At 40.5% G+C, this 27,845-nt stretch overlaps 1 protein-coding gene across 6 annotated transcripts in view; it reads left to right on the forward strand.

The window, feature by feature from the left end:
* LOC126922340 (homeobox protein homothorax) overlaps nucleotides 1–27,845 on the forward strand; it is a 500,699-nt gene that overhangs the window by 131,796 nt on the left and 341,058 nt on the right. For all 6 annotated transcript variants that reach the window (XM_050734824.1, XM_050734825.1, XM_050734826.1 and 3 more), the window contains exon 7: nucleotides 17,441–17,570. In XM_050734824.1, the coding sequence (XP_050590781.1) occupies nucleotides 17,441–17,570 (130 nt within the window). The remainder of the gene's footprint in view (nucleotides 1–17,440; nucleotides 17,571–27,845) is intronic.

Genomic DNA, 27,845 nt, shown 5'->3' on the forward strand with positions numbered 1-27,845 from the left:
GAAAAAAGAAATTGTTCCTCCTAATATGCATATTGTCGTACAGTCTACCGCTCGAGCGTCAATAAAATCATCGGGCGTTCGCTGCGCGCGTCTAACCCAGTGACCGACAGAGGCAACAGCTCTGACAGTGAGCTTAAAGCGTGAGAGGCGGAGAGGGAGAGTGTTCGTGGCAGCAACGAGAGTCGAGACGGAATTGGGGGACATGTAGACGGTTGGGCGGATGCGTCGAGTAATGTGCTTCCGGTTATCGAACGCCGTCTGAAGGTTGACGGGAATTTCGGAGTTCCGCTGCGCTCTGAGCCGCGTTGCAGACTCCTCTGCCTGGCACCTGGATCCTTCTCGGACCTTTCCACGTAGAGAAACGCGTTACCCGAGTCCTGTACTCAGTCCTGATTAAACAGAACCACCGACGGAAACATCTGTCCATGGGATTGCTTGATTTTTTAACCGTTTACCAGAGGGATGAACGATAAACGAAGAGATTCTTCTTCATTGCTGGTGAGGTAGAGGACGTGTAGGGTTGACTGAATTTGTAATGGAAAAATATATCGAAATCAGTACAAGTACAGATACAGTGTATGCCGATCCAGATTCTCACTCTCTCAATACTACAATACCAAAGAATCTGAGTACGTTCATACAGCACGTTCATCATGTCGTTTGCTATAAATGTTATAGCAAACGACATTACCACAGAAAGTTAACCTCAGTGTGTAACTCTAGCTGAAGGCTACAAGAAACAGCAATAACAATCTACTTATAGTTCTTTTATTTCTAGATCTTGTAATCCAAAACAACATTTATATCGAAGGGCACAATAATATGGGCCTCTCCCTGTTTTGAATTTTTTGCTTCACTTTTGGAATTTTCCCTACGGCCTTGAGTCGCTACACTGGAAATATTGAATCTTCATCGAAGAACTGTGGTTAGTGAAGAGAAATAGACAAAGTGATACCGGAGAAATTGAAACTTTGATTTAGAAGGGTGTGTTTGCTGAAAGTCTACGGAATATTGAAGTTAAAAGACACAAAAATGGAGTGATAAAGTAGTGGTGAGGAAAAGGTTCTGTAGAAAGAATGCGAATATTGGGGCGGCGAGACAGTAATAAACGCACAGTTTATCAAAGTGTTTGCTCAATAATAAAAGCCACCGACTGCGGTGTTGTAACGCGGCGAGCCAAATTATCGGCGTGTCGTAACAATTGCTGCGGGCTGAACCCGTGGAATTTTCCCTCGGTGCATCTCTATCGCTTGCTCGCGACCAAGGCGGCATCGTGTTAAGAAGGATTCGCAAAGTCGAGACTCGTTAAAATAATTTACAAACAGAAATAAAGAAACTCGCAGCGAGAAATTTTCAACAAAAGAAGTTCGGCTTTTACTTGAAAGAGATGAACACTTCTTTCTTGAAGAAAGAGAAGAGTCATTTTTTCAAGCAGAAGTGCCTTGTTCATCAACAATATTGCTTTTATGCATTCGACATAACATCGTAAAATACGGTTTCCGTCTACACACGGACACCGGATATACAATTAACAATTACAAGTGAAAATACTCAGATTATTACAAACACAATTTTTTATTAAGTTCGAACTTTTTGTCGTTTCAAGTTTTAATCCTGTTTAATCTTTCTTAAAATGAGAGCGCGATTTAAAACATATTTAATTGGAAATTCAAAATTATAAAAGTTCCAATCACAGATAGCAAAAAGCGAGCTAAATAAATTTATCGAACAAGAGTGGTATTTCATGCAACGCGTTACGAACCCATTTCCGGTTGGCGTTCGCGTGAAACGGTCGGATGAGAAATCAACGCGAGGCATCGTCGCCTAATAAAAGCCACGGCGGACCGTTGGTAATCCATAAAATCGACGTTACATCGTTCCTAAGGCAAGGTTAGTTCACCGATGGAGAACCCCTTGTTTCGCGGCTTTACGTCGTTGTAAACACGAGAGGCGGCTTGCCTCTGTTGCTTTCCTCTCTCTCTCTCTCTCTTTCTCTCTCTCTCCATTTATCTATCTATCTATCTATCTATCTCTTTCGTCGGCCGAATACACATTTAATTAGAGCCACGTCCGACCGTAGACATAATCGTAATATGATAATTATACGGTGGATCCGTGTCGCTACCGTAAACTATGAAGCGAGTATAAAACACGATGATCCCTGACTTTAGAGCCACCGCGAAACACCTCGCCTTCGCTCGATGAATTCGCCCAATCAACTAGACGAGAATTCGCGATCATTTCCTCGCGTTGTATCTTTCCGCGTGATCAATTCTTCCTCGATCTCGCTTTTGTTATATTTGCCGTACGATCGAGTGCGTCCGTTCCTTCGCTTAGAATTCTTAAGTTAAACGGTTTCATCGATGATTGAGAGGGAAAGGTTGTCGAAACTTTATTTTGAAATAAATGAAATATTTTTGTAGTTCAAAAGGAATAATTGATTCTGCGTAAATTCGAACAAATTATTTATTTTTTGTTCCAGTCACACTCGATATCAACAAGTTACTTACCAGATCCGATCGTAATTTATATTTCCATGTTGTATTTTGTAACAGACCTTAAATAAAATAATAAGTTAATTTTTATTATTATATTGTAATAGGAACAAATAAGCTCATATTCTGCCTGTGAAATGGATGAAAATAAAATATCGAGTTGAGTTCAGCATGGAATCGCAAAGAGAAACACTCTCGAAATAACTTCTCAAAATAATCGTCTTCTTTAGGCAACATACAACCGAGAATCATTCTAGAAAAGAAACCTGGTTACAAGTATCAAACGTAAACGAATAAAAACACTTCTTGTCTCCATAGTCTTTCCTCGTTTGTCAGACAGACACTCTACCGATTCACACGTAACTACGTTCTTCTTGCTGCGATCTCTAGATCAACCTTTACATTCGCGCTGATGTACGGTCACTTTCCACGAACTGTCAGTTACGGCAGTCGGTACAGCGGTCAGAGAGCTCTCTTTCTCCTCGTTTACGCTTTTTCCAACAGCGAACGTGCAACTTGGATCAAAATGTAACTGGAAGAACTATTGCCCGGTAGATCAGATTGTTTCGATCCAAAATCGGACAGTTGCACTCTTGGATGAATAAATGCAAGTTAATTCAATTCCAGCAGTACCTTGTTATAGTCACAAAGTCACACCGATTCCTCGTGACAACGGCGATGGAAAACGCGTCTCCGATCGAGGGTCAAGTGAAACCCAGCAATCTGTCGCTGCCTATATATTTCTATAAAGGGAGAGGATTTAGAAAGCGTGACAGACCGTTCCGACCTCCGTGAATTTCGTATCGGAACAGCAACATTAGTTCGCGACATTCGATCGATCTCATGATCGCATTTTGTTCGAACGCGGAAAGAAACGAGAAATTGAATATTAGCTGATGACTACGGTAGACTGAGAGTCAAGTCGGGTCGTTCGGACGTGAAATCGAATTACCGCTCGCGACTATGCACCTGTTAGCGATGTTTACCTGGTCTGCGGTTTTCCTGCCACCGCGAAAGAATGGCCCTGCACGAAAAATATGCGAACACGCGCAGTGGTCAGCGTAATAATAGCTTGGCATGCGACAGAACGCGTTGCGTGCGCTCTGTGACAGACGTAAGCGAAGGAGGCGCGCGAGAAAGTAACCAACCCTGCCACTCTCTCCTTCGCTGATGTTTCTTGATTTGAAAAAAAGACATTCTTCCTCACGAAGACTTTTCACTAACCACTTTTTACTCGCCGTTGTGTCTCTGTTTGTGATAGAAATGTTCAAATATTCGGAATTTAGAAGTAGATCGAACTATTACATATGGAAATGGAATATTAAGACTAGACATGAATTATATATATAACGGTCTACTCGTGCAACTATTTTAAAACTTACAAATATTCTAAAAATGTTCCTTCTATATTAGAGCAATTGTAGTAGGAACATTAACTTATCATTAAATCTGTAATTGATTCCTTAGGAGAATAAATAATTATTTTCATATGGATGATATGCTGCAAGGAACGATGTGTTACAATGATATGTTACGAGGAATTGTAAATTCCAAGATAATCTAAAAAAAATAATTCCTAACACAATAATAATGTAATTTCCACATAAAAATGTAAAAAAATAATAATATCGCAGAGTTTTCAACAAAAATAATCCGATCGCTTTTCTCAATCTTCTTACACTCTCATAAAGTAGTGAAAGTACTATATGTATAACTCTTACTTTCATTTATAATCTTCGCTATACTCTTACATATTAATTGTAACAAATTCAACATCCACTTCAACTTGCGAATCAATTTACCTAAAATAGCCTGGATGACTATATATACAATGAAGTCACGATAAAAAAGATCATTCTGATCCGTTCAATGCACCGTTTCTGGACAGAGATCGTACTGGCTGGAATCGATTGGAACAGAAGTCAGGCCGCGTGTCGAGATAAACGGTCATTATTGGCTGACCGTGCGTTTCGTTATCACAGTAGAGCGGCGCATAATGAGCGACGACTGGAGTAGCACGCTAATAATAAAAGCTGTAATTGAACGGTCGAGTTCTGGAGGCAAGCAGCGTTATAGGAAGAACAAGCGGCCGAGGGTTTCGCGTTCGTGTCGCAACGGGACGAATGAATGGACCGTCGCCGTATAACAGGCCTGCCGCTGCTTCCGGTTTCGCCTCCGGTAATTGAGACCGCACTGCTCTCCGGCCTTCGTGAGAATATCGCGAAGATTTCCTCGTTTGCTTGCGCATAGAAAGCCAAACAGAACTATCAGTTAACTTTATTACCGTACTCTGTGTAGACTTTCTTTCGTGAGTATTGTATTTTACCTCAGAATTAAATTCTCCATGTGCCACGCGGGACATGAAATATCGGACACTCCCGTGCTACTCTAAATCAAAATTATTTTCGTCTGCTCTAAGAATGGAATATTTAAGGAAGATTCAACTCTCGAAAATATTTCTCATTGAAAATTTGTTTTCTATGCTACGCGTTGAACTTATTTGGGAGAAATATTGCTCGACTTAAATATCGATCTTTGTTTCGGAAAAAGATAGATTAGAAACTCGTGTATTCATTTATTTCGTTAGTCACCAGGATTCACGAGAACTGGGCGAACGATTGACGATCTTCCTTCTTTCGGAATCTCACAAATTTTTCATTCTACTTTCGATACCTAATTATACGCATATCGCAAGAAGTTAAATATTCGAGGAATTTCTTCTCAGAATACAAACGACGCCAAAACACACATGCCCACATCAATAACCACATCGTCTTCACCACACATGGCATCGCCAAAAAGTAAAACCATCTTCCAGTCACGAAAAACCTTAGTTCCTCAAAAAGCGTTCACGCACTCGATGCAAATCTATATTTGATCACTCATGGGAGATAGATACGGCGAGCTCTCGACTGAGAATTGAGGTGACGTATCCTTCCATTCGCCTCGAAGACGTTGAGGCAGGCTTTCATAGAAATTTGCATCGCGAACTTTGTTCGTTCTCTCTTATTCCCGTTAAATATGGATGCATTTTACGTGTACAGATCCATATTCCGCGAAAAAGGGGACCGTATGGTGTGTATCTATGTACGTATGTGTGATCCCTTGGTGATGCGCGATCAAGGGAGAGCACGTGACACGGGTGTGGCAACCGGTGAATATATCCCGGATGCGGACGAAACCGACTGACAGACGGCGAACCGCATGTCATGGCCTCTCCGGTTCGCCTTATCGCGCCTCTGTATCAGATCCACCCTCGCCTAGGGGTTGCGGCTCCGGTAATGTCGCTGCCGAACCCGTGGTTTCTGGAAATATTCGCGTTCGATCGCCCCATCGATCTGCTAACCGCTTCAGGAGATTCTTTTGTGGTTTAAATGCTGATTTTTCGTGGGAAACAGAAAATAAGGGATTATTAAATTAAGAAAATATTAACACTAGAATTATCAAAATGAACAAAATTAATTGGTAATTTTTCGCGGAAATTTTATACATTTGCAACGGTGGATCCTGGTCCTAAGGAACTTTCAAATGATCTGATGTTCTTCTTACATTATGTGTATATAGAATTACACATACATTTTTTCGAATATCTTCCATTGTGATTTCTTGGGCACAATTTTTTTTATATGTTTTAATCGCACAGTAGTGTCAGAGATGATCAAAGACAATGTTTGAAAAATCATTCGATTTGCTAGGATAGAAACAGAAAAGTTAATAAGCATTATACATATACTGCAATGAGTTATCAGAAAGCATTATCCTTACTAAAGGAATTTCTATTAGGGAGTATTATTAGATATTACTGGGAAGTATATTGACGGCAAGGATAAGTAACAGTCTGATTGAGATTCACTGTGCCGATTATTTTATTCCCTTGCTCTTTAATTGGAAGTTCTTCTGGCAATTTGATTTAGCGTTTTCCCAGGGACAATTTCCCGTCTGGAAAAGTGGCATTTTCATGGTCTGCCGGATTTTGGGGCACTTTTGCTGTTACCCTCGCTCGATCATGTGTCTACCGTATGTGTACGTTAGTATGTGTCACACGGTGCCTGTGTGAATACGTTAACATATGTGAACAGAGTGGTCGCTATCAAGGCTTCGTCCGTCCGGTTTGTCTCTCTCTGACTCCCTCCGCTCTCTGTCGATCAGTGGTTCTCACAAATTTTACTCTGTTCGTCCAACTAATCTCTAAATCTTGAAAATAATGTCGAAACTCGAATTAATACTTCGAAAATACTCTTTTTTGCCAATCTACAATTTGTAACAAAAAGTTACTTCTTAGCCGCTTGTTATTGATATAAAATTAGATTATTATATATCAGAGCGAAGCTGTAAACAAGTTTATCTAACTCTGCTGCGGTAGTCGAACCTTGTACTTCTTTTAACAAAAAATGAAGTTTTTTAACAGTTTAATAAAGTCTGTAGCAAAAAATCGGAATCGGGAGAATCATACGTATCAGTAATAATTATTTCGTACTTTTCTCAGACGTTCGAAATTTGTTAACGCAGAAGGAATTTAATCGTGTCAAAGGTGACTCAAAGGATTGGACAGTATCTAATGTAATACTCAAATTCTCGTATTATATTTTAATGAAACGATAAGAATATAAATAGTGTAAAAAAGTTTGAACTAACAATTAGTTATGAATACAATAGTCTGAAATTTAAAATCAATCTCTATAATTCCTAGTTCACCACTTCGAAACAACTCACGCCGTTAAAATTTGATTAGCCTTGTAAATAAGTTTCAGTCTTAGAAACCCGAAAGCATTAAATTCTTAAACGAAACCATCGCTGAAAAACATTATTTCCAGATTTCACACAAATGCAAGTAGCGCATTACCGAGTCAGCAGGTGCAATTCGTCATTCGGCCCCTCGAGATACGCTCCGTGCCAGCCAGCTCGTTCCGTCGTTGCGTTTTCCTCGTTACACAGCGCCAAATAAAGCGTCGACGGGCGTCCGGCATAATTTTCAATAACAGATAGACGATCGGAGGAACGTTGCTCGCGTTGTTATCCGCCGGAAAGACAAAGCCTACTGGTGCAACGCGCGCATCTTTAACGACTCGAGACGGGGCCGCGCGAGCACCGCTCGCTGAACCCTCGATTATTTTTCGCTAATGAACGTATATAATAGCGGCGGAGCCTGGGTGTCACTGTCCACGCTTAATGCGATCGCAACTCACGATAAGATGCTCGCCTCTTGGCAATCGTTAGCGGACAACGCTCGTCCCGTACGCACGCGCCCCTTCCGTACGATTCGCGCGCGCGGGCGTGCGATAAAAATTCGCGCACCCTCTCGTTAGAGCCGTCACGTCGCGATCCACCGATCCTGATTGGTCGCTGGCACTTGAATATCCGATTTGCATTGTAAATCCGTCCACTGGTATCGATCTTCCTTTCGAACTGTCGAGCGGGAAACCGGACGAGCAACCTGGAATCAAGGAGTTAGCGCGAGTGTTGAAAGATTGGATAATATAAAGGTTTGAAGTTGTTCATAGAGGTGGGATTAGTGTGTTGTTGGAATAATATTGTCGATGATGATATCAAGGCTTTGTTACGCGGATAGCTTTATTGTGGGAATAATGAGAGTATCGTTGATCTTCGAGTGGATTACTATGACGGAGAAAAGGTAGGGCAGGAAAATAAAGCATTCCTTTAGGGCAGGAAATTAGCATTCCTTTTTATGGCATTAGTTAAGGGCAAAAATAAAGATTCTGGAGACTCCGAATTTTTAACCGAAGACACCAAAGCACGTTTGCAAATATCAAATTTTCGTTCCATAAATTCCATAAATTCAAAAAATGTAAAGTTAACAAGTCCTCATCGATAATTCTCACTGACTAATCACAGAAAATTAACAATAACGCCCTCGTTATCCATAACTTTTTGTCGATGAAGAGATTAAAAAGGAAGGAAACCGCGAAGGACGTAAGGGAGGTTGTTCACGATGGAAAAAAGGTGAACGATATGAGAGAGAAGAGAAAGGTGACCGCCTTATCCCGAGGGAGGCAAACGCAACACGGGAAACCAATTAGCCGAAGAACGCTGCGCCACCGTGCTACTAGATATGAGTCGGAGAGCTGTTCGTAGTGTATTCGCTTGAGCTGCCGGCTCGACCGCGTTGTTATACCAGCGATCTGGTTCCTGTTATCGTTACCTGCGAGCCTCGTAGACGAGGCGTCGATCGACGTCGCTTAAAATCCCCTGCCTCCTGCAGCCGGAGAACCATCCTCAGTTTGCCTGCTGTCGAGATACCGAGCTCATGCGGGTCGATCAGTTACGTTTCCTTCTTTTCTGCCCCTTCCTCGCTTTCTTCATCTCTGTTCGCGATATAGATGTCCCGCAACATCGTAGCTGTAGAGTAATAGCGAAGGTTTTATCGTTGAAGAAACTTTTTGTGCTGGACGATGTGGGCTGCTCTATGGAGGAAACTTTGTAGGATTTTATGCCTGACAATTGGTCTTGTCCGTGTTAATCCTACGTCGGCATGATGGTTTGAACAACGATGGATATCGTGAATCACGATGTTTTAGTCATTTTTGCATAGAAATGTTTGCGTTGCACGACCAGTTTGGATCGTCGCGTCGTCGGTCGACAGAAACAAAGGCAGAATATCGTAAGTCGTGAAACTCGATTTCGAAAGAAACGTAGGAGCCCCGAGGATCACCGGGCGACGTAGGTTTTTCGCTGGTCGCCGCGGTTTTTTGAAGGAGCACGATCATTTGGGAGTCTAATTTATACGGCGGCTAAATTAAAACGAATGCGTCGGCCGGACGCATCTGCAAATCTCTGCGGGTCCCGGGCTCTCGGCGAGAAGAAGCGTCTCGCATACGAGGAAAAAGAGGAAGAGGCTTGGTGGCGATCCCAGGGGAAAAGAGAGAGGCGACTATATTGTGATTAGGGAGGAATGTTGATTAGATCCATCAGCTGGTCGAGTGTCGGCCCTCCTTCCTCTGCTCAACCTTCTTGAAACTCTTTCGTCCGACTCGGACGAGAGTCTGTGGCCTCTGTTCAGTGAGACTCGTGTGAACATACTTGCTCCAACAATTTTTCTCGTTGCGTTATCTCGCTTGAAGTTTCTTTATACTCGAGATAAAGCGGCAAAGAGAATTTATATTTAGCGAGTTTCACTTGATTTATTTGGCTATCAGTCTGTTAACACTAGAAGTACTGATCTATAGTGTGTGTATATTGGAACATATTATAGACACATTATAGATGGTTACAAGGAGTAGTGTGATGAGAATAAATGTATATACGTGTAGAAATCGCACAAGAACGATATCTGATCAATTTCATAAATTAAAATATAAAAGAAACTGAAGATTAGAAAATTAAAAACATTGTATTTTGGTATTCATAATTATTCGTATTGTCTCCTTGTAGCACATAAATTTATGAAAATATTTCATTTGTTTTTTGGAACATCGAATATTAAAAAGGGAATTGACCAATTTTAATTGATCGGTGTAATTACTTTATTAGTTCTAGTGTTAAATATAAAATAGTACATGTTTAAATTAACATAATTCTGAGTTAAATTCATGGAATCGGAATTTTATGTCTTTTTTATAGCTTGTGTTTCTTTCTACCTGTTTAATCGGTCGATATCTGCGATCTTCGCATCGATCTCGTATTCAATGGCGGTAGGTAGTCGGAACACGACGCAACTACGTTCCTTGACGAACAAAAGCGAAACACGCGGGCATTATGCAACGCACCTGAACGTAAAACATGGTATGGATGCGTGCAAGCATGATGGAGACTGTCAATACATAATTGCTCTGTCATTTATCACTCTTGTCCCTACGTTCCTTCGGTCTTCGTCTACGATCTACAACGATCGCGCAACGTACCGGTAAAAAATATAAAACCGACAGAAACGTAAAATTCATGAAAAATTCTGCTACCCCTCGGATTCCCTCTTTCTTTTCCATTACAAGAGTCAGCATTTCGGTGAGCGTCGAACGAAGAGCACGATCGCGTAGGTTTTCAAGCGATAGGTGTGAAATTAACTCGATGCAATAAACGTCATCGACAAGCTGCTCGTTTTGAAATAATTGAACCCAGGATCGACGTGCACGTGCCCGTTTTATTATTTATAATCGCGCTTACGATCGCGCCGATAAAATGGCGTTGATGGATCGTAATGGCGAGAACTGGTGAAACGGTCTCTGCTATATTGTTCACGAAGAAAATTAATGTTCCACGCAATTTTTTCCCCCGATTCGCCGAGTACACATCATTGAAACTGAAATTCATCGAAATAGAATTTGAAGAAATTGCTCATCGCTTTAACCACGTCACACAATATTTATCTACCTCTCTGTTATATATGGAATATTATGAATAACAATTCTAGAAAGTAAAAATATATGATTCATCGCAAACTATAAAACAACATCTTCAGCGAACACCTATACAGGCTCGCGAAAACATTCGAACACTTGCAGATACTCTTTATAAATATATTACGCGTATTATACGAAACATTTAAGAATTTCATTAAATAATTTCATTAAGTATCTTACAATTTCTACGTATATTTCCAGATTTAATTCAAACTTAATCAATACGATGACAGTCGTGTCTCCTTACAGAGCTAATGAAAATTCAAGAAGTTTTACATAATACGTACAATATAGACGTACAAATTTTCTCTGATAAATGTCCAAATACTTTCATGAACCAATGTAGTTACCGTTTCTATGTCGTCCTTGCTCCACCGGAAGCAAGGGTGACGGGGCACCCGTTGAAGATTTCCCGTGGCGCGGTGTCAGGCGCGAAACCGACGACCCAGAAAATCCGCTGTTCCGGCTGCGATCGCTGGGACTTCCGTGGCAAAGCCGGTCGGAATTCCATTACCGAGGAAAATGTAAATATAATTGTGGCGTGCTGACATAACGGCAAGATAATCCGTCGAGCGGAGGCGCTGGCTCCGCAATAAATCGTAATTTATGATCGCCGCGGACAGCCACCCGGTATCGTCGAGAAATTCAAGACCGCGAGACCGAACCGAGAAAGCTCGACTCTTTCTCTTTCTCTCTTCTCTTCTGGTAACTCATCTTCGTCACTCGCGACCGGCGATGATTCCGCGTCGCGCCCTCGACACTCGCTATCGTGGACGGCCTCTGCGCCTGTTTTCTCCGCCTCCTCCTCGTCCAGCCGAGAAACGACCTAGACAGGCTCGAGCCTCGATGAATCTTGGCCTCGCTCAATGGCCACGCTCTCGAACCTTTCGCGCTTTCTCGCTTCTACGATCCAGACTCGAGACTCTAACCCTCTTTCTCTTTAGAAACTTCGTCTTCCTTGCTCCTCACGGATCATCCATCTCTTTTAGAGACTCATCTATAGCTCTCTTCGTCGCTCCTACACATCTTATGGTGTGTCTGTCTTTTTCTATCGTTGAGACTCGCGCGACGTCTGGTCGTTTTCCTCCGGAGCACCAATAAATTAATTGCAGAGATTTACGTATCTCGCCCGTAAAACAGTCAGCGAGAGTAATGCTCGACCGCTAATTACATAATTATACGGCATTATGTTACGACGACCAATTAATACGTGGGTACAATGACTCGGAGGCGCGCGAGAAGTACGAGCGCGTAAGTCATCGGCTTGCGATCACCACGCCGATAACGGCGCATCTCGCGTCGCCACTTCGACCATCGGCCTTATAATTTATCGTCCGCGTGCGTTTACGCTGTGAACTACGATCCCCTATTTACTATTGTTCTCTCTCCTTTGAACCTGACTCACATTTTGAATTATGCTCAAATTTGGCTTGTTGCTTTACAGAGTCGCGCGTTAGAAAATTCTTCGTGACTAAAGATAGTTTACAATAATTACTAGATTCTTATATCTTTCTTAATTTTTTAGAAACATTTGCAAAAATTTATAAACGTTGATTGGCTGAATTAGTGCGTGTTATTCAGACAGTCAGATAATATTTAAGTTTAGATGCTAAATGTGCATGATTTAAAAAGTTAGTGGATCTTAGAATATCTAATCTATTATAGCAGTTAGTAATTCTGTTGTGTGTAACTGTTCAATGAAACATACAATTATTGTAGAAAAACGTTTAATTTCTTGTTTAGTGCAGTGTACGACATATCCAAATTAAAATTCAGTACGTGATCGCAAATTATCGAAGAATGCCATTCACTAATCATTCGAATCGACACAGCTGTTGACAGATCATCGATCAATTATCGACTGTCTCCGTGTATCTGTTACACTTCTCATCTGCGCAGTAAATCTTTATTTATGCTTCGTGATAGAATCTTTTGCCAACCTTGTATTCGCATATTGTCGACAACATTTTTACCATCCTGTTTACCTTCTGGCACATATTGGTCTTATGTAATAAAAGATAGAATATGATAAAAAACACGTTTCATTGAAAAATAAGTATTTTTCGTAGACACTGTGCACAAGCTGCCTCGCGAAATACTTGTACTAATTATCTTGTAATTTACATCGCTTACATTTACTCGTACGTATATATATATATATATTTTCAGATCTGTTGAAAATTTTACTAATATAATCATGATAGTCAAGGCTCATAAAAATGCTAATGAAATTTCAGAATACCTCTCATAACGCTCGTAATATATTCATAAAAGATGTTTACGAGTATTTGAATACGTAGTGAACTTATGCCCATGAATTCCACCATTTTACTCACGTAGAGAGCAACAGTATTTTTCCAGAAGTCGCTGGATGAAATCGAAAAGAAGGAATCACGCGTTGCCCATTTCACCGAAACTCGTGATCGCCACCCAATCGTCAGTCTTGTTTCGTCACCGATCACGCGTCCCGCAAGCATCTTGTTAGCTCGTCGCTTTTCTTCCGTTCGGGGACGCCTTTTGACCCGGTGTTTTCCATCGTCGAAAAGGGGACGGAGAGGGAAACGCTCGGTTACCAGAGCGGGGGTGGAATATGAGATGCGGGCAAACTGATTTATTTAAGGGGCAGACCAGACATCCGGTTTGTCGAATTACGCTTTAAGAGCGCCTGTAGACGGAGTGGCAGATAAAAACAGAGAGATGAACAGATTGGAGAGAAAGAGAGAGAGCGGGCAACGAGGTGGAACGAGACCGCGTAGCCCGTCGACCCGTTAACCGTTTATCATTGCATCGACACAAGTCACGCAGCCGGACCCTTGCCTGTCCATTTAAAAAACGAAAAAGACCGACGGGACTTTAGTAGGAAGTGACGTCACCGGGCAAGATCCACCTTCAAACCGTATCGTTCATCCATGCGAAATTCAATGGTAGATAAAAAATAGTTTAGAGAAGGAAAATGATACGAAGAAATAGCTCTGTAATGTAATACGAAAGCTTGATAACAGTAACTAGGTGAAGTCATCGATTTTAAAATGGTCGGAGGCGAATGAAAACTTTATTAGAGATAATTAAATGGTTGAGCTGATGTATATAACTGCTCCGAAAGTGAAGTGCTCCGTTTCGAAGGTTTTCATCTTCTGTATTTGAAGAGTATTAAAATGTGTTTGTGTCTTAAAACAAATAATTTTAAATAGATATTTTAACTTTAATTTTGTAAAACTTATCCTACGAAAGACAGGGAAAATGTAGTCTTGTATTTACGTTTACATTTTCCTGCATGCTTCAGGATAAATTTTTGTTATTTACCAATATGATAAAAAGAGTGTAGTACAAAGATTTACATAGATATTAACTTCACTTGTCACTTTTTTACTATAAAGTTCTTAATACATATATGTATTTTATCTTCTCTTTCTTCTTGTATTCAAAAATAAAAAATCTAGAGATGAACAAAATATTTATTCAATGGAACTTGATGTTGATGGAAAACTGCAGAAACTTAGTAACTTAGAGCGATCTTTAATACGTATACTTCGTTTTGTACGAAGTTATATATAGTAGAAGGGAATAAGGTTGATTTAATCGATTCGTCAACACGTTCGGATTAGACTCACCGATCGGAACGGTCGTGGCCGACAAGATCATCTTCGCCTCGTAGGTGACAATGACAAGCATCGCCCTTTGTTTCGTACTTGCTGCTAGTAGGAAGCAATCCAGCGACAACCGATGCATTATTAATGTCCCCCTTTCGCTTGTTACCGCTCTTGTACTCGCTCGCGCGACGTATATATCCTCCGTGTGTCCGGGACGAACGATCGCGGGCCGCTTCTAATGAAAATTAAGACGTCCCGGACGAGAATTATGTGAAATTAATTGGAACGTATACAACCGTGTCTATTCAATTTTCTTTGCTATTAAATCTAGATTAATGACTATGGAGACACGTAAATGCAGATAATGTAAATATAATACAATACACATCTGTATACAATAGAGATATGACCTATTGTCTTTATTCTTAATTCTTACAAATTGTTTTTACTCTTCATCTAATAAGGATTGTGGATATTTATGTAAGTTTATAATTTAAAAGTAGTAGAACCTAGAATTGGAATTTATTTCACTTTCTATTTATTGTTAGAAGTACTTCGTTTTATATACGACAAGTAGAAGTTTGTTTATTTGGATGAAACTTTAATTACTCTTCGATCAAATCAATTCTTGCTATTTGAATCTACTTATTTGCATGCGAATTTTTATTATATGCAACAAGGAAGAATCACAGATAGTGGGAAGAATTTATGTTATTGTATTTTGTTATACTGTATTGAGTATCACATGTGACGTATATATATGGAAGCGGGACATCGTAATCTTGTTAAGAAAAACAATAAAGACAGATGCATATATAGTGGGAAGAATTAATTAATTCCACATAAACTCCAATAATTATTTATACATTTCACTACTTTATTTTAGATATTTTCCCATATTACGTACATTCTGTATAATTTTTTTATATCCAAACATCCCACGAACACATAAATATCTACAATCTACTTATCGCATTCAATCAAACTCATGTTTGCAATATTTTCTATCGTTACAAGCTTACCTCCCACGTGAAGTTGTAGCCATTACAATTCTATACAAAGCACGCGAATCAAACGCCATGGCGCCTCTACTTACGTATCATACATTGCAACTAAAGTACAAAAGCTAGAATATGCGATTATTCCGTTGCCAAAGTAAAGTAGTTTATATCTGAGAATTCCGTTAGGTTGGTTCGCGTGGAATTTCAATGATTCGCCGTATCTCCAAGGTGAATCACAGTGACGACGATCTTTTCCTCGGTCGTGCTTTCATCAACTTCATCGTCGTTGCCGTCGTCGATGCGTGCACACGTGAACACGTCCTCGGGACGCAGGAAGGTCCTATAGATTTGACCGTGTAACGATTTTAACCAGATACGAGAGCGACCAATCGAGAGAGGGAGACCGAGTCGGTACATTATCGCGAAGATGATGCCTATGACAGCATGTGGGAGTCAGCTGTCACTCATTGTTGCCCTGGCAGACGTGATATATCCAGACATTTCGCTTCGTGATACCGACCTGCCTGGAATTCTTATCCTACGACCTCGGGCCACGATCGATACTGTTGCTTTTCGCGTAAACAAATCTGCCAGGGTAGAACGATCCTGCGTGATCCCATGATTTCTCTTCTGCTTAAAATTCACTGATAGATAATATACACACATATACGATTTTAATAACGAAAGAGTTAATAATGCGATACAAATGAATGAAAATGGTATTTACTTACGAGGGTTGAATAGATTCTATGTGTATACTTCGAAATAATTTAATGGTTAGCATTCGTAAAGTGAATTTATTCGTTTATTGAAATAAATATAAGTAGTCGATCAAATAACAAAAGGTTCAACGAGAGCGACTACTCGAGTCGAGTGTTTCGTTTCCCAGTCGTGTAGCAAAACTTTCTTTCGATCAACGACGCCGTGAACGCTAACAAAATAATAATTTCATTCTTACATTACTCATGCTGTTTCGATTCTCCAACCACTATCTATAATACGTATACAACGCCCTGTCTCCAACATGAATTCAATACCTCATTACTATACCAGTCCTTCCTCTTCTTACAATCTCATACCAGTAAGTAAAAAAAAGAAAGAATATAATACGTCAAATGAGAAGAAGAACACTAGAAATTTCCATGTACATATGTACATACAATAGCTGCGAAAGTATTAGCGCACTCCCTTATTTTCCAATGAGTTAACTTTTTCTTATCACGTTTCGTTTCTTTATTTTCATACTATCAAATTTTTGCAATTACGTGAAAGGACTACTAAATAAAGCGAATTTTGCTATATTTGTGTTATATAAATGCTACAACAAATGCAACGATGTGTCCATATTGTTTCTAGTCATTGAATATATATCATACGCGTCCACGAACGAGAATTCAAAATACATAGTCGTCAGTCCGAAACAGCCTGAACGAAGCCCGAGATCGAACGAGACATCGAAACGATCCGAAATGGAACAATTAGGCTCCGGTTCAAAGAAACGTGGGCCTCGTGGTCGCGTATTCCTCGCACGAGGGGCCGGCAGGCAATTTGCCGCGCGTATTTTCCCGAACGGGCAGGTTCGCGGCTTCGTGATTATCACACAGCTACACCCGCGGAATAAGCGAGCGTACGCTCGAGAATATTCAGCGGTTGGCGCGAGGCCGATTCGTAGGACGCGCGCGTCGTCAAATCGTTTATGCGATGGGCATTTTCGAGGAGTGGTACGTGTGCTCCGCCTTTAATCGAGATCGAAATCGGCCGCCGCGGCCTCGTCAATGGTATTCCCCGTGGATGGGCAACGGTATTACGCGCGTACGCCTCGAAACAACCCTTCGGACGTGACGTTTGTTTCGAGTAACACCGAAGAAAGGGACCTTTTCGAACTCGATAACCGTGTCGTTCGATGCTTCGTGGCCGTTTCGTGTGTTGTTTTAATGTAGTGTAAGAGAACTGTGTATCTGAGCGTATCGTCTGATCGTTTTTTGTTCTGTTCATTACAGAGGCCACCCTCCTCGTCACTCTCGTACCCTGGTGCGGGTGGTAATGACGACGCACGCAGCCCCGGAAGCGGGGGCACACCCGGACCTCTCAGTCAACAAGCGCCCGCAAGTTTGGACTCCTCGGATCCCGGTAAGCACATTGATGACTTTTTTTTTTGTTAATTGTACGAGAGAACGTAGCTATTTATGTGGCAAATAATTTTGTGAAAAGTTGCCTTTTTTCTGTGATCGATTGGTCATCCAAGATTGTTGAGGATAGAAATACCGGAGTGTCTTTTGGTATGAAAGTGTAGAAATTAATCATGTAAATGGTAATGTTTAATAAATAATTGGATATAATAATTGTTAAATAATTGGAAAAGTGACCTTTAGTTAGAAATATAGTTGTGAACGTAATTTGTACGTAGTTTCGGAATGAATAGTACTTTCTCTTGTATCGTGTTAAGTGTGTAATATTAGCATTTTAAGCCGGAGCAATCTTCGATATGAATTACTCTGGTTGGTAATCATTGTCGATAGTAATTATGGTATAAAAATCGTCATATATTTAGTATGCCATTTCTACTAAATCGATAAGAATCCTAACTCAATTCTATCATTCTGTCCTTAATTCAATTACGGTATCCCTATTTTTTCCCCAAATTTTTTCTTTACATCTTTTCGCTAAATCCAATGCGTGACCATTCGTTGCTGTTCGATTTTGAAGCTTAAGCCGAATTTATGTACGTGGATGAAAACAGCGTTCGCCCGTTGTGTTCTTCCAAAGTAGAACAGTGCAAGTACGGCTTTACGACTTCTTTAGTCAACGATTTTCCACACGTTTGACGATAAAAACAGACATTTTACGATGTCTATCGATAAAATCGTACAAATTATTAATAAAACGGAGATTGATAAAACTCGAATTCACTTTAAATTCAATTCTTCACTCTACTTTCACGACATATAAATTATGTAAAGAAGGAAAGCGAGAGAAATAAAAGACAAATGGCTCTTGTATGTAAATAAAAGATGACGGAATTATTCGCTTAATCGTCGACCATCGACAGGCTTGCAATCGACGTTTACCGAATGTTTATCGATCGTATGAAGATTCACTATGTAGAAGTCGACGGATCGTGAGAAGCATTCGAACGAATCGATCAACGTGGATCGATCAACGAAACGCGAAGTGGGTCTCTGCGTGGACGAGAGTGTCAGCGTTCTTCGGGGTTCGGCGCGCTAATGACAATATCACGCGACAAGCAACGGCTTGATGACAATCAAGACGCGACTCGTCGAGACCCCACGGACCTTCTGCACGCCCTTCAAATTTTACGAACACCGACTCGCGCGTCAACACTATCAAAGCCGCGGCAACGCCAGCGTCGGGTCTAATGAGCAACTCGTCGCATTGGCGTAATGCTTTCCCCTCGTTTTTTTTTTTTTTTTGCTCTTTATGAATTATCTTGAAATGAAAAATTTTCTATCGAAAATAGACAAGGTTTACAGAATTTTTTGATCGAAAGTTTAATGAAAGAAGTTTAATTATAGGAACTATCTGATTTTGTACAATGGGTATAATATATCTATGTATCTTAAAGGTGGGAAGTTAGATTCTATCGATCCAGTAGAGACTAGAGTTTTGTTAATGGAACATTTGTAACTTTTTTCCCAATCAATTTACATCGTCAAATAGTGTTTTTTAATATGAAAGGAAATTTCAAGGATTCTTTTCAATTACTGTGCCGCTATTTCTCACACCTACGTATTTTACAATTTTATGGAACTGAATATTTATAACATTATAATAAATTATTAATGGATTAATCCATGAGCCATCGAGAATACTTCTGTCAGTTGAGTTTCTTAAGTTAAGTCCCAGTTAACGTTTCTAATTCGTTCTTCTAAAATCACGAGCCTCCAGTATATTCCATTCATTCTAATAAAAAATTTCAATTCCCATGTCGACAATCTCGTCATCAGGATTGCAGTTATAAATTTCACGAACGAACAAAACGTTCCACTTCATACATACCTTGCCAAGCATCCAAACCACCTGCTGACGAACTACCCCGTTCTTACCCTTTAAAATTTCCGGGTACATTGGTAGTTTGAAGCAAATTTGCCTCGATTTTTACGCTGGTTGAACACAAAAAAGAGCGGAGGACAAACCAGAATAGAAGCATTCCGCGGTGATGAGGCGCGCCAATGGTTAGCGCGACCGGGTTCAGTCAGTCACCGGAGGGTACACAAGTTCACGACACCATCCCATAAAGATTCATTAAGGTCCGCCCGTCTCTCTATATTCGCTGTGTCGTGGCAGCGTTATAGAGCCGCGTGGCGTGCCAGTTCGCTCTTGTTGCGTGTGTATGGTATAGGTGTACTCTACTCGTGCTCGTCCTCTCACTTTTCTGCGTGCTCGTGTAAGTACACGCCACAGTCAAAACGGTTGATCAATAATAATCAAAAGCGTGCGTTGCGCTATGTCGATCGTAGGAACAACTTGGGAAAACGGTGTCGCGAGTTCCTTAAGCCGTTTCATCGTCCTCAATTAGACTCGTAATAGCACGTCGATAAGGTGGTCCATAGATTGCAATAATGTCTTTGTTAAGAGGTTTCTTTTTCAAAAGCTGTATCTTAATTGGAATCTCACGCGATTGCGATTTCTTGATGAGAATTCTTCGAAATCTGTCTGTAATTAAGATCGAGTATCGCGCCTCGCGAGCATTGTTCAATATATGATTAATTAAGATTGTGTCGAAACGTGTATTTCAAAATTCCGGAATTTGATCGAATTAGTCAACAATACATTTATTAACGATTTTCTGTGAATCAATTGATTCTAGAAATAGTACGTAATTATTATGCAGATCCGTACATTTATATTATTCTTATGTATTACTATGAACGTTATGATATTTCGAAGATTGATTCATTGAGTGTTGTTCCATTTACATTCGGGATATATATAGAACCTATTAGCTTTAATTGATCAAAACTAGCGTTAATGAAAGAAATTTGTCAAAATTAGATTTGTTGAAATTAGCATTAACTAGGGAAAATAGATTTTGATGAAATTCGGGTTTTATTTATTACAATAAGAATCAATCCTGCTGAATTTTATAAAGGACAAGTGCGGAAATGAAATGGTCGATGATATAAATTTCGATACCATACATTTTTTAGTTGAAATATTACCTAAGAATAGTTACTTGTTCTACGAATATTTCATTAACGATGTGTCTGTTTTTGTCTACTTATAAATAAACTTACTAACCAAACAGAACGCTTGATTTAAAAACATTGGCGTCCGCTGTAAAGATGTGGTAGAAGTGATTGTACCGTCAGAATTTTTGGAGTGCAAATGCTTGATTATCCTTTACTGCCATTTAAAAAGTTCGAACTGCGAAGAACTCGTATTTTTCCAGGAAGAAACTTTTACTCGCGTTTGTGGCCAGTGAATGTTCTGAGAAAATTGAGAAACGATTTGCAAACAAAACTTACATCTAATCAATATTACTATATTATGAAAATACAGTAAACTCTGAATATTAATTTCAACTACATCGCATAATGTTCATCGAATAATTCTAGCCAGAAGTAAACGAAGCACGTAGTATCTTTACGTTCACCGATGATGTCACGAATTCTTCTCGCTAAGCGTCGACGATTGCCGGTCGCATATTTGTCATCGGCCTTTAAAATTCATCGCATGAGAAACATCGGCCGTTTCGTGACGAGATTTCGATCAGGCACATTCTCGTTCGCGACTTGCGCTCGCACGTTCGGTATTAATTAAATGACGCTAAACGGTAACGCAACACCCCGTGGATCAAACGTCGTCGCGTTTCACCACGATCAGCACGGAAGCGCTTTTTATCCGCGAGCGTATCGCCGCGCGAGTTACCTTGTTGAATATCACGATCTTTATCCCAACGCGACGCAGTCAACAATGAAATCACTACGATCGTAAAGTATTATCCAACGTTATACACATTGAATCTTTTGCTCGATCCGAGTGAATCGAGAATATTCAACCGGATATAGATTTTAAAGGAAAGATTCTTTGCGAGGAGAATTCTAAGACGATGAATTGCGAGAAGGATGTCGTAGCCGCGACCTCGAGGAATTTTCGCGCGTAACGTAAAAGTGGAAACGGCCTCTGCTCGCTGAAACGCGGCAATCAGCAAGACTTTCTCCTCGATTCGCCTCGATCGCGTGCTAGAGCGAGGAAATTGTTTCCTCGTCGATAGATTTAACGTTACTCGTAGCAGGGAAATCGAGGGTCGATGTCTTAACTTTTCCAAGATTAAAATGGATTCTGGATATATAGATTTATAGTATAAACGCCTATATACAAGATTTTGATTGTATAGATCTACAACTATTTTATCGAAAAATTTCTTTAAAATCTTCATCCTGAATATGCATTTTCTTTTAGTAAATATTAAAAATGTTTCTAGCTCTATTGAGAACCTCTGTTAAACGTTGTTCAGCGAATCGATTCCCCTCGGTAAACGAGGTAGCGGGCCGCATGCTATTCTCTCGTTAATCCTCAATTACAATATTGTTTATACCTCAAACGAGCTGGAGAATCGCATTTCTGGAAAAGCACGCCGCCTTAAATCGTCCGTGCATGCCAGTGACCGTTGCGCACGGTTTGTTTGTCGGAACGAGCCTTTCTATATCTTCCGATCTCACGTTTCCATCTCCGTTTTCTTTTTTCTTTTCTTTTTTTTTCATTTTCAAACGATGTCACACGGTTACGAGCTTTTTTCACGATGGTACAAACACCTCCGACCTCGTCCACGCATTTCTACAGATCGTATAGAAACTATACGATTCGAACAGTTCGCGTTCGGGACACGAGTTCGTCGGGTTACCTAACGTTCAGATAGCATCAGTCTCATCGAAGTTGTCACCGACGGACAAGGCATTTGCTCGGCGCCCATCGAGGCTTTTCTTCGTCGTTTCAGCCCTGTCTATCGGCCCTTTTCGTCGTTTCCCTCTGGTCCTATGGGCTCGTTAACATGCCGGCTTGTTTGCCGATAGATATCATCTTCGACGAGGTCTCTCTGTTGCGTTGGCTTGTCCGCGACCGTGGAACCTCTCTGGCTGGACCTAATTTCTGTCGAATGGAGGCTTGGATCGTAGTATCTATCCCTTAAACGTATTCCACGACTATTCGTCTAGGTATAGAAATACGAACCATTTGGAAATTATTATTCGTTTTATGATTATGAAGCATCCGGTTCAATTTCATGCCTCGTACTCCGTTTCTTTTTCCCATTTCTTCATTATCTAAATGAAACAGACGTTCGTGAGTCACAGTTAATTTTGGCGTGCCAGTTCTTATCGACCGATATGGATATTTCTCGAATGGGATAAGATAGGGCGCCGATGGTCAGAGATTGTATTTATTCGTTGGTCGACGAAGATGAGTTGTCGATCTCTTTGACAAAGTAATTTCTTTATCTGGACATTATTTATCGTTTTACGTGCCACTTCGATTCTTTTACAAATAAATCGTATCGTATAATAGTTAACGAAAATTGATTTGTTATTATTAATTGTTAGTTTTGTGATTATAGAAGTTCCTAGTTTAAGAAACTACTCGATTAATAGATTTGAAGGAATCTTGTAATTTGAAGGATTTGTAATTTTGTAAATTAAAATTGACTTCGTCGTATGTGATGAGTTTGTTTTAATAGTAAATAAGCGACTTTTTCGGCTTGACGAAATTATATTCGCTCACGGGTATATCGATACACGTCGTTGGGGCGGAATATTTTTCCAGGACACGATGGAAACGCATGTCAGCGTCACGTGGGAAGAGCGCAGCCCGGGCATTAACATATCGTGTCGCAATCGCTCGCGGATAAACACGTTCGTTCTCTCGTCGAGGCTAGAGGAGATTCTATCTCGTCTAGCTGGTCGATCGCGATACGTCCTCGATGAACAAAGCGCTCCTTTCAGTCGAGGAACTGTTCGATTCTTGCTTTGTTGCACCTCGTGAGAAATCGTCAATGTTCGCAATAAAGCTTACAACGTTTCGAACAGTTTATATTTTATCAATATATTAAACTTCTTAATCGATCAACTACATTTTTTGTAAGTTTTTTCATTTTGTTTCTCTCATTTCTCTTCAATTCTTAAGAAATGATTTATTTCTATGAGTTAAATATCCTGGGGCAACTCAAGATAAGTTCATTTATTATAAGAAGGAGACATAGATAAGAGTAAATTCTAAACTTGTATCATCGTATTCCTCTAAATTCTAAGTTTACAAAGTTGATCAGTATGGCTCATATAATTCACACCTACTAATATAAACACTCGGATAACTGTACGAAATATATTAATTGTGGCTCAAACGCGATTAACAAAGATCCCAAAAAACCAAACGAATTAGTTCAACGTCCACTTCTAACCATGCGCTTAAATACAAACTCCAATGCAACTATCGTCAAACGGTCCGAAACTTCGATTCGATCCTCCGTTTTCTTGACCGGAGACCGATTGTTAGAAGGGGTTCGTTAGCTTAACAAGACGTCGATCTACGATCTAAAGCAGCGAACCGACGCAGACCTCGAAACAATCTCCGTGAGTCTCTATCGATCCCTCTATCTGCTATGTGCGCGGCGACCCATCTGGGGCCCCAATGTGAAAGGGGGCCCATTCCACCTCCGCGCCCGATCGTTTTTTCCTACTATCCTCGGACTTTAAACAGCTAGATCGACCCTCTCGATTCGGCAGGAACGAGTCTTGTCAACGGAGGGCCCGTCCTCGTCGTCCTCCACTCTCTTCCTCCTTCTCTCCTCTGTTGCTGTGTAGAGTCTTCCTCTGGCAACAACCTTCCTCAAGCTTGCTGGGACTTTTCGTGCTTCTCATGGAGATCCTTAATCGACGGTTCGTCGACTCTGTGGTCTCTGTCCCCTCTGGCCTGGCCCCCTTTCTTCCTCCCTCGTGTCGAAAGAGGGAAAAAGCCTGGGGACCAGATATCCTCCGGTTTCTGACAACTATCTGGCCGAAGACGGTTGAAGAGGCACGGGGAGGTTGGGTGAAAGAAATAAATGAAGAGAGAATCGAGGAAGAAAGGCGAGAGATACAACGAGGGACGAAGAGGGAGGGGTGGGAGCGTGTTAAAGCGTGTACGGGGACCAAAGATCACGGAGAATTCCTGGAAATCGGCGCATGTAGGAGAGGGAGGCAGAGAGAAGGAGGAAGATAGAAGTAATGAGGCTGATTCTCTGTTTTCTGTGTTTTCAGCGAGCGGCGGTATCGGCTGGTTATCGGGGGCCTTCTTTTTTTCCTTCTCCTTCTTTTCTTTTTTGTTCTTTCGGCCTTCGTCTTTCTTTGTCCCTCTTGGAGTTCTGTTTCACCGCCATCTTCCGCCCCCGTATTCCCCGAACGGTTCGCCACGTCGTGCCGCGCCGCTATCGGAGTCCCTCTTTCTGCCTTTCGAGTTTCCCTCGCGCGGCATAATGAGGCCTTCATGTCGTGAACTTCTGCGCCTTGTAACCCCTTTTTCATGCTGCTCCAGAGATCTCGGTATCCTGCGTAAAACCTCGTCCCCGGATACCGGCTACCTTTCCGCGTGTCTCTGTTAGCTGCCGTTTAGAAATCCGCTTTTAAAGCGAGAACTCTGTATTCCCTTCTACTCGAACGACAAGAAAGTGCTAGTGGAATACATTAATACCATAAGTTTTATCAAATGCACATAACAATTTTGTTATTGCATATTGCTTGCATATTGTTATCGGTTTCTAATATTCTGCTGTATGAGATATAGCCAGGATGACTAGTTACGGTGATCACGCAGATTACTTATTTGTAATTTTATATTAATAATATAGCATCTTTTTATTTGGTATATTTTAATTTTTAGCATAGTCGAGTAATTTTAAGCTACATTCTGGCAACGATAAGTAAAGATTAGTTCGTTTCGTAGTTTATGCGTCTAACAAAGTATGGCCAAAATATAATAGCCAGTAAAATGCTTGCAGCGAAAACAAACGTTTCATCTATTACATTATTTTATAGGATGAAATAAGAAATGAAATCAATAGGTTAAAAATTCCTATAAATTCTAATTATTCTTACGTATAATATATTCATATTCAAACTGTCAAGCATTTTAATGTTGATCACAAGCAATTTGTACTTCGTTTATTCTAAACACTTATCGTATGTTTCATTTATAGTAAATGTTCATATCCAGAATAATAAATGCTCAGAGGGTTAAGAATATTCTCAAGATACACTTCGTATAAATACACATCTATCTACAGCTTCTCTTTGCCACTCTTTTAAACAAAATTTACTTCGATATTATCTTTATCTTAATTGCAAGTTTCTCCATATGCAAGTACTTTCCTGGTTCATATCCCATTCGAAATGAAAAACCGAATCGATAAGCGAGTCTTACGGCACGTGGTGAACGCAGATGTGTTTTATGAAGTGACGCGAGAACGCGTACAAAGTTTACGAGGCTAGCTGCAACAAAGCAGCGCGGTTCAGGCATCACGACGACATTGGAGTTAATCGACACGTTAATGAATAATAAAGTCGCGCGTCAGCGTGGTCAGCTATCGATGGCTCGCGGGACAGTTCGATAGCCGAACATGACAGCCGGTGGAACTCTCATTAATATTACTGTTTACTATGCCTCTTAATCGCAGATTTTTTCTCCGTTTCATACCCTCCCGTTCCTCACGCTGTACTGTCAGAGTTCATTGATTTGAATAATTCTCGTCTATCGCGCTTCCTCGCTGATTTCTTGGTAAAACGTTAGTGCACGGTACAGCAAAAATTCTCTTATCGAACGAACGAATCGCTGACCGCGAATTCCTCGATAAATCCTCTCACTCGAGATTCCGACCCGAGTGCAGAATCAGTCTGCTTACTCGTTACGTACCTTCTTTTCCCCTGTAATTACGTAATATAACGTGCGTATTTAATTATGTAATATAATTACGTAATATTCAACCTTGGTTAGACATCGTTCGGAATAAACGCGATTATCGTTGCTCTGCAAAAGTTCTTGCCGATAATGTAATATCTAACGATAGAACACGAAAGTGATCGTGCGATGCTTGTGCAACGATAAATCTCGCGAGGCTGAGCGTTCCACGGATCCGGATTGTCCGGATGGATGCGTGCGATATCGCGATCCCCGCGGTTCGGTTCGACTAATAAAAACACAGCGACGGATGAAAAAGTGACGGGGCGCGAGAGGATCGCAGGTGAAATCGGCGATGGTCGAGCTCCCGGCCGCTCGATAATACGGCCATCGATAGCCCGGCTAGATTTGGCAATCGCACGTAATTGCATCGATATTTCACATAAGCGGCTTAATTGATTTTTCTCTCGCTGGTTGGCCGGTTGGTTAGCTCGGGTGTGAGAGAAAGAGGGAGAGGGAGAGAGAGAGGAGGAGGATCGAGCAGGGAGAACGAGAGAGCCGTATTTACGACTATTTTTAAATCAGCCGGAATATACGGACGTTTATTAGGATGCCGATGAAACGGGCCGCGTGAAGGTAAATATTCTGAAATTTGCTGCTCGCGAACGCGGCAGATAAATAATGCAGCCTACGTGTATTTAGTTTTGTTAATTATTGCTGCTGTTACCAGCACGCTCTCGATATCGAGAGAGATGCTCCAGCGCTTACGATACGGATACATTTGGGGTTGCATCGATACGAACAACCACGCTGTTTGATTAGTTCACTGGGTTTATTGAAAGAATTTATCAAGTGGAAGCAGAGAATAGGACTCGCTTGTTTGAAATTCTATTCTATACTGGAGGCATATAAGGAGTATACTTGAGACGAAGGATTATGAACACACTATTTTTGAGATTCCATCGTATGTGTACGTGTCTAGTTGAAAAGAAAACTAATGGCGATGTAAGGGAGATTAGATGAAGATGATTACACGTAGAAAAGTTCTTCCCGCTGCTTGCAACGTTTACCCATTGCGCAAAATTTTAAAGATTTACTACTTCTTGCTGATTCGAGAATCAATAAAAAAAAAAAAAATTAAAAATTGAAAATTCAGTGTTTCCTCTGATATATAATTATAACAAGTTATTTGAAAAATTTCTTCAGAGGGAAATTCAGCTCTCGAATATTTTATAATTTGATTTGTCTTACTTCGTTAAATAATTAATTCAATTCAATATTCGTTTGAGGCAATATATTATTATATTATCCGTGTCAATTATCAAAGACATTTTTTTAATTGATTTATATCTACTAGTTACGTATTAACAAATTACAGTGACTACTAAAGGACTTAGCAGTTAAAATAGAAACCAACTCGGGAAACGTAATATTTATTCCATCTTATAAAATATCTCGTCAGGAAATAGAAAAAGAAAACTAGGTAAAGAAGATTCCATTAATTTAAGTTTCGAATAACTT

Source organism: Bombus affinis, chromosome 11 (assembly GCF_024516045.1).
Source record: "Bombus affinis isolate iyBomAffi1 chromosome 11, iyBomAffi1.2, whole genome shotgun sequence".
NCBI classification, from domain to species: Eukaryota; Metazoa; Arthropoda; class Insecta; order Hymenoptera; family Apidae; genus Bombus; species Bombus affinis.